This window comes from Plecotus auritus, assembly GCF_963455305.1.
Source record: "Plecotus auritus genome assembly, chromosome: 4".
Classification (NCBI taxonomy): domain Eukaryota; kingdom Metazoa; phylum Chordata; class Mammalia; order Chiroptera; family Vespertilionidae; genus Plecotus; species Plecotus auritus.
Genome location: NC_137775.1, coordinates 143,211,571 through 143,219,195, shown reverse-complemented (window position 1 = coordinate 143,219,195; position 7,625 = coordinate 143,211,571). Strand labels below are relative to the sequence as shown.

Below are 7,625 nucleotides of genomic sequence, written 5' to 3'. Positions count from 1 at the left end.
CTTCTAAGGGGAAAGATTGGGGCTTATCTTTGTAAACCCTCTGTTTCCACCCCGCACATCAAGCACACAGTAGGCAATGAATACTTATCTTCACCAAAAGCAGCAGCATCCTCCATGGCATGGTCAAAGCACAGGTTCCAGGAGTCAGACTGACCTCTGACAATCACCAGTTACACGACCTTGAGCAACTGCATTCATCTGTAAAAGAAGAGTACCTACCACACAAGATAATTTAGGGACACTTCTTTGCGAGGTGCCACTCACATGAACAATTTGTGGCTATTATTATTATGCACCAGACTATGCCAGGTGCCAGTAACCTGTACAGAAATTCTGAAGACTGGCAAGAAAAGGGCCTATTGATACCTGTCAAAAACAGGCAATCTTATTTGTATGAAACAATAGTACTAGGAAGCATCCACAGTAACAGATGTGGGGAACTCTAGCAGGCCAGCCAGGGAGGCACTGCAAGACAAAATCAAATCAGAACTTTTCCCCAATAACTGGCACCCAACAAGTCTGACCTGACCCACAGAAGGCTGAACCCCTAGAGAACTTGCCCCTCTTGCTGGGTGCGCCTGGCCTTCTCTGGGGAAGAATTGGAAGCAGGGACAGAGGGGCTCAAGTCGGGGCACTTGGCCTGCTACCAAGTTCTCCCCTACACACAGCACTCCCCTCCTCCTTCCAACCACAGCTACAGGGAGAAAGGAACACTTCTCAGCCACCAGTTCTAAAACCAAATCTTTATTCTCTAATTTGAAAAGGAGGGTGGTAGTTCTATTTAGTTCCAGAGAATAGAACAAGACCCAATAGGTAGAAATTATAAGAAAGCAGATTTCATTCATTATAAGGAGTAACTTCTAACAATTAGAATTTTCCTACAATAGAACCAGGGCCTCAGAAGGTGGGGACTCCCTGTCACCTAAGTGTTCAAGCGGAGGCTAGGCATCCAGAGACTAAAAATGCTGAAAAGGAAACTCACCCCTATCTCCCTCCATTATCAGCCGGGCAATCCTTCTACAACATGTGGAGTTCTGGAAGGTGTGAGAGATGACTGGGGTGTTTAGACAAAACCCTGGACACAGGACTGCTGACAGCCAGAGGGTGCTCTAAGCATGGGGAGATTGGTGGATAAAAAGTCAGTTGGGGCCTGGCTGGTGTGGCTCAGTGATTGCTGACCTATGAACCAGGAGGTCATGGTTAGGTTCCAGGTCAGGGCACATGCCCAGGTTGCAGGCTCGATCCCCAGTAGGGGGTGTGCAAGAAGCAGCCAATCAATGATTCTCTCTCATCACTGATGCTTCTCTCTCTCTCTCCATTCCTCTCTGAAATCAATTTTATATATATATAAATTTTTTTAATCAAATGGGGTGACCTGTGCAGAAACCAGAACTGACCTTAAGGGAGGAAGGGGAAGCCAAGACTAACAGTAGATGGGTCTCTCCAAGACTGGGTACCAACGCAGCGGCAGGTGGGAGGGCTGGGGAGGGATAGGTCAGAGCAGCTTGGCTTCACCTCCCAGGGCTGCCTAGCAAGGCCAACAGGTTTCCCCAGCTATATCCAGCTGGTCCGCTTTGCTTCCCAAGCGCTCTTTACTAAGGACTACCACACCTACTTCCAAAAACAAGCTGAAGCTCAAAATAAAAGGCAGGGACATTAAGGCGTTAACACCAGAGAAGGGTCATCCTGTCCACCGGTAGCCCCTCCAGCGGAGGACAGACACTAAGGGGTGGTACAGGTGCTATTGCTACTTTTCCAGGGCACAGGACAGTGAGGAGGGAACCTTAGCAAACACCAGCTGGAGGCCAGGTCCCTGTGCTCTGCATGGGTTCCCTGGCCTAAGGTGTAGAGGCTGACCTCCCTCTCTAACAGGGCCTGCCTCTCCAGCCCTTGCTACACCAACAGCAGCACAGGCCCTGTGACCCCACTGCATCACTTCCTCGTGAATGATGCCCCTGCCCTCAGATATCATGCTTCTTCTGATGGGTCAGGAGCTTCTCCTCATCGTCAAAGGTCTGACCACAGATGGCACAGCAGAAGGCGCCATCCCGGATGTGGCTCTTGCGGTGGGTGATGAGATTGGACTTCTGGCTGAAGCTCCTGTCGCAGTCGGGGCAGGCGTAGGGGCGCTCGCCAGTGTGGATGCGCCGATGGGACACCAGGTTGGACTTCTGGCTGAAGGCTTTACCACAGTCGGGGCAGACGTAGGGCTTCTCACCTGTGTGGATGCGCCGGTGGGCCGCCAGGTAGGGCTTGTGGCGGAAAGCCTTGCCACAGTCTGGGCAGACGAAGGGCCGCTCGGGCGCGTGATCACGCCGGTGGGCTGCCAGGTGGCTCCCCTGGGAGAAGCGGCGCCCACACTCCTCGCAGGCAAAGGGCCGCTCCCCTGAGTGGACCCGAGAGTGGGCCACCAAGTGGGTCTTCTTGCCGAAGTTCTTCCCACACTCGGTGCAGATGAAGGGCCGCTCCCCCGTGTGCTGCCGCTGGTGGGCCCGCAGGAACCGCTCCAGCCGGAAGCTCCTGCCACAGTCATCACAGCTGTAGAGCGATGGGGGGGCTTCTGCCTGGTCCCGGGGGACCTCTCCGGGGGCCTCCAGCAGAGGCTCAGGGGTAGGCTCTTGGACAGGCTCCTGGGCAGGTCTCAGTGGAGCCTCTGGGGTGGGCTCTGCTGAAGATTCCAGGGGACCGGCTGAAAGCTGGGGGCTCCCTGTGCTGGCGGCGCTCTGGGTGGGCCCTTCGGACCGCTTGTGGATCTTGCTGTGAGACAGAAGGTTGGGTTTGTGGCGGAAGCGGCGCCCACACTCGGTGCATGGGTAGGGCTTCTCACCAGTGTGGATGCGCCGGTGTGAGGTCAGGTAGGGCTTATTGGTGAAGCGCTTCCCACACTCAGGGCACTGGTGGGGCCGCTCGCCCGTATGCACGCGGCGGTGGGCAATCAGGTTGGGTTTGTGCCTGAAGCGCTTGCCACAGCAGGCACACTGAAAGGGACGGTCAACGGCGTCTCCACCGGGCCGGGGGGCAGTCACTGCCGGGCGGCCCCTGGGCCGAGGCCCAAGAGCCTTGGCTGCTGCCTCCTCCAGGGCCTCAGCTACATGAACCCGTTTGTGAGCAACTAGCTGGTCCCACTGGGCAAAGCTCCTGCCACAATTGCCACATATGAATGGCCGGGCCTCAGGGGTAGGGGGATGGCACCTCCGCAGATGCACTCGAAGCTGCTTTCGTCGCCAGAAGCGTCTCTCACACTCAGGGCAGGCGATGGGCCGCTTGGCAGCCGAGTGGGCCCGCAGATGCAGAACCAAGGCCACCCAGCCTCGGAAGCTCTGCTTGCAGAGGTGGCAGGAGAAGCCCAGGTCTGGAGTGGCAGCCGCATGGACCTGGCAGTGCAGTGCCAAGAAGGGGGCGTGTCGGCAGCGACGGCCACATTCCGGGCAGGCCAGGGGCAGCCGGGCCTGGCAGTGTCGGGCATGAAGCCACAGGGCCACCCAGCCGGGGAAGTGCCTGCGACAATGGGCACAGCGATGGACCCGACCTGGAGCTTGGCTGCCTGGCTGGGCCACCGAGGTACCTTGTAACCTCAGCCCGTGGGGCTCCTTCTCCAGAGTCTGGGACGACTCTTGGGAGGGCCCAGAAAGGAGCTGGGGCTGGGCCGAGCCCATGGCCAGGGGGCCCCTGCAGCGTCGTTCCAGCATGGGTTCTTCCTCTGCTGTGGGTGGAAAAGCACAGTCACACTAGAGGTCCACTCGCCCTGCCCCCATTCCTCCCCTGCCACCCCATCCCGAGGGAGCTCCCCGCTCTGGATCCCTAGAGCCCTTGAATCTAGGCTACTCTTCTATATTAGTTCAATCTTGGGCTTCTAGACACATTTCAAGTATATTTGTCATGAGTCTTTATTGACCCTGACACTTCTTAGAATCCCCCCTGTGGCCGCCATGTGCCTGGCATGGAGTAAACACTCCATATTGGCTGCACAAGCATTTCTGCCTCTCCAGAAAGCATATCGCCGCTCTCTGCGGTGCTTCGTGCTTTTTCCAAATGCAGCCCTGCTGCCCTCTCCTGTCCCTACTACTTCCTGTTGCCACAACAGCTTCACAGCAACTCTGTGAGGCTGGATGAGCAAACATTAGGCTCTCTGTTTGATAGATGTAGCAACCCTGAGGCATAAAAGGTGATAAGACTGGCCTGAGAGGACACAGTAAACCAACAACAGAAACAGGATTAGGGGACAGGTCTAAACTCCCAGGCCAGTGTTCTTTCCTCTTAAACCCTGCGTTTGTAATGCTCTCATAGAAACTGCGATAGCCTTTCATTCCTATTATCTCCTCCCGGATATTAATCACAGCACAAGAAGGCTTTTTCTGCCTCCCGAACTCAGTCTCTCAGGGGAGAAGCCAGGAGAGGGAGTGACAACAGTCCTGCTGGGAACAGGAGGGGAGCTGGATGCTACTCTCAGCAAGAAGCCAGGCCACTGCCTGTCCAGACTGTGCTCACATTCTGCCCACCTGCCCCCCTCCACCCACACATGCATGATTAGGACATTGCAGGAAGGAAAGCTCTCCCAAATCCAAGGAACACTCACAACGTGCTTCCCTCAGGGACCTAGGGCCTTGGCGCTGCCTCCCTTAGGTGGAAGGGATTATTGGGGCAAGAGCAGGGAAGGAAAGAAGAGATATCTAGTCCCGTCCCAACCCTGGCAAGGGCTGCCCCATTTTCAGAAACTCCAAAATGCCAGGGAGACCAGATTCCTGCAGGACAGCCTCCTAAGCCCACTAAAGGGTGGATGGAGGTCAGATTCCTAAAGGACCCTCACTTCGCTGTTCAAAAGCTTCAGACACATCCTCCAAAATTCCCTAGAGTCTGCACTCCTCTGAGGATCACAGACATGACTCATTCCTAGCGGCCGGACTGAGAGCAGGGAAGGCTCCAGGATATGAGAATAGGATCCTTCCCCCACAGGCACCCTTCCTTCCAGGGATGGGGGGCCTGAGCACTGGGGCTGTGGAATGGACTGGGAACCCAATAAAGAAGGCCAGACTCTACCCTGGAGACTGTGGAGCTGGAGATGAGTTTTTTTCCAGCTCCTGCTGGGGATGCTCCTGGGGATACTTCGGCGGCTGTAGCGCCTGCTTCGGCCCACACTCTGGTAGCCCCCAGATGTCAGAGAAAACTGCAGGAGTAATGACACCCCTACCCCCATGGCAGAGCTCAGGCCTCTGACTGCAGAGAGGCCAGCCTTACCTGTGGGGAGGGGAGAGAAAACAAGCATGAGGCTCTGCGCTCCGCCAGGGCAGTCATCTTTGTGTCCTCGCCAGCCACAACCCCCTCCCCCACCCAAGCCCCACACCCGGCCGGCAGAGTGACCTTAATGGCTATCACATTAATAAATAAATGTGTCCCCTACACCAAGGAAGCACACAGCTGCGTTTGGGGGTCACTTCCTCCACTGGTAAGGTCACAGCACGAATTCTCCGCGCTGATGGCCAAAGGCTGGACTACCGCAGCAACTCTGGAATCCCTGCTGGTTCCCCTCCCCCACGCCCTCCTCCCAACAGGAATTCCAGGCCCGTTTCCCAGGGGCTGCGCAGGCAAGCTAGTGACTACGGCTGGTCAGCAGCCCCTTGCGCGTCCTGGGTGGCAAAGGGCCGTGGAGACCCTACACCCACCCCCACTTTGTATCCGCGCATGTCCCCCGTCCCACAGCTCCGCACTCCCCTAGCGAGCCCTTTCGGATCCCCGCGCAGAGAGCACCTCAGGGAGCCTGTGCGCAGGTGCGCAGGCTCCCCCCCCCCCCCGCTTCGGTCGGCTAGTGCCCCCCACACAGCGCGCACACGGTCACGCGCCCAGCAGGCTGGGCCGCCCCCGCCACGGCCCGCGTGGAACCCCGCGTCCTGCCCGAGATGAACCTCTCCCGCCGGGTGCGTAGAAGCGCGTTGCGCGTCCATGAGGCCAGAAAGCCGGCGCCGGTAGCCGCGCTCCCACCCGCCGCAGCGACAGCAGCTGGTTCGAGTTCACCACTGCCAGGCCCGTGCTCAGCCACCCTCCCACCCCCCCGCCGGTTCCCAGCGCCACGTGACTACAGAAGCTGCCGAGGGTCAGTCTCGGGCTCCGGCCGGCGGCCGCGGTCGGAGGGAGGGAGAAGCGGGTCCGGACGGGCAGCGTTGCCCGCAAAGTTGAGCCCTCGCTGCCCCCAGCGCCCCCTCGCGGGCCCGGCTAGGGGAGGCCGCCGAGGGCCCGAGTCCGTTGCCATGGCGACCACAGCCCGGCTATTCCAGAACGGGCCCGGCTCAAGTTTCCCGACCCTTTGTCCCCACGGAGGACGCGCGTCCCAGGGCGACCGCGTGGCTAGACTTGTCATTCAGCCAGACCCGGCCTCGGCCTCGTGGGCTTCCTAAAGGCTCCAAGCTCGCCCGAGCCTTTCCTGAGGGCACTCCCGCCCCGGGCCCCCCCACCCCACCCCCGCCACGCCCTTCACTCTCTGGCCACCTTGACCTTGGCTGTGCTGCGGCACCTCCGAGGGGTCTGAGCCGCGCTGACAACCATCCAAGAGTCTGTTCAGAAGCTGAGACAGAAAACGCCTGATCGCGTGAACTTTGAAAAAGGAATGCCCTCTATTCCAGAAATGAGCAAAGAGAGTTCTGTCGTCCGTGGCCGCGGGGCGTGGGGCCGTTCTCGCTTCGGGGCATTCCGTTTGGAAACACGAGGCAGCAGGTTGGCGAGTGCGGAGGCAGGTGCGAGCCTGCGCCGGTGACTCACCCACTAGCAGGTGGCCTTAGCTTTCCAAACAAAACACTTCCTAAGTTTTCCAGGCTCGTACAGTCTCATGCTTTCCAACAAAGGCCATTTTTTAATTGTACCAATATTTTAAACACTTTAAAAATCTATTCCATAAATAGGAAATAGAATATAAAAATCTCTCATACTAGAGTGAATTATAGTTAATATTTTGGTATGTGTCCTCCAATGCTTTTCTATGCTTATCTATGCATATTGGACATACTAGTAATTGGGATAATGCTTTTGCAAAGATGTATTCTGCCCTTTATACTTAACACTGCTATGAATTTTCCCCCCATTTTATAACATGATTCTTAATATCAGCATAAATGTACAAATAAGTTGTTCAAATTTTTCTGTTTTTCTGTCATTATAGATTTGTCTCCAGGCTCTATGAAGATGTTCAAGTATTGTTTAGAAGCAGCTCTGTGTCTGCAAGAGGAAAAACTCCATCCACCTATTGGAAACAGACTGTTTCAGGCCCCATTCGTACATCCAACAAATATTTAATCAGTGTGCGCCTGCCATGGCGCCAGGTGCTGGCCTGATCATGAGCCAGGCAGAAATGGTCCACGCTGTTTTTCCACAATGCTTTATAACCCTGCGTTAGCGATGGCAGTGTCTCTTGGGTTAGTACTTAAAATGAAATAAAATCAAGTGCTCATTGACAATTTCTGAATGGATGACTGTTGAAAAGCTAGAGGAGACTAGGGAACAGAGAGAAGAGAGGAAAACTTCATTCTAATGGAACTTACTTTATTGTCAACTCCTGCTGCAGACAGCATCCTGAAGGCAGATTAGGAAACTCACCGAGCTTCTTCCATGTGTTTTCAGGCAGTGTGGGAAGGAAGAAG

At 56.2% G+C, this 7,625-nt stretch overlaps 1 protein-coding gene across 6 annotated transcripts; it reads right to left on the bottom strand.

Annotated features, from left to right (window-relative positions):
- Window positions 1-730: 730 nt before the first annotated feature.
- REPIN1 (replication initiator 1) lies at window positions 731-6,043 on the bottom strand. Of its 6 annotated transcripts, none has more exons than XM_080663419.1 (3): window positions 5,901-6,043; window positions 5,038-5,235; window positions 731-3,703 (listed from the first exon to the last, which is right to left on the bottom strand). In XM_080663419.1, the coding sequence occupies exons 2-3, from the start codon at window positions 5,192-5,194 to the stop codon at window positions 1,962-1,964; spliced, it is 1,899 nt and encodes a 632-aa protein (XP_080519545.1). In that variant the 5' UTR covers window positions 5,195-5,235; window positions 5,901-6,043; the 3' UTR covers window positions 731-1,961. The 6 variants fall into 6 exon arrangements, with proteins under 6 accessions (XP_080519545.1, XP_080519544.1, XP_080519546.1 ...); XM_080663418.1 differs by having other exon boundaries at window positions 5,038-5,164; window positions 5,901-6,033; XM_080663420.1 differs by having other exon boundaries at window positions 5,826-6,013.
- Between the last annotated feature and the right edge of the window lie 1,582 nt (window positions 6,044-7,625).

Excerpts from the sequence above, each read along its gene's own strand:
- REPIN1 (XM_080663416.1), bottom strand. The coding sequence starts at position 5,263 with ATGCTTGTTTTCTCTCCCCTCCCCACAGGTAAGGCTGGCCTCTCTGCA. Across the intron at positions 3,704-5,037 it reads CCAGCTCCACAGTCTCCAGG|CAGAGGAAGAACCCATGCTG; the intron begins GTAGAGTCTGGC and ends TTCCACCCACAG.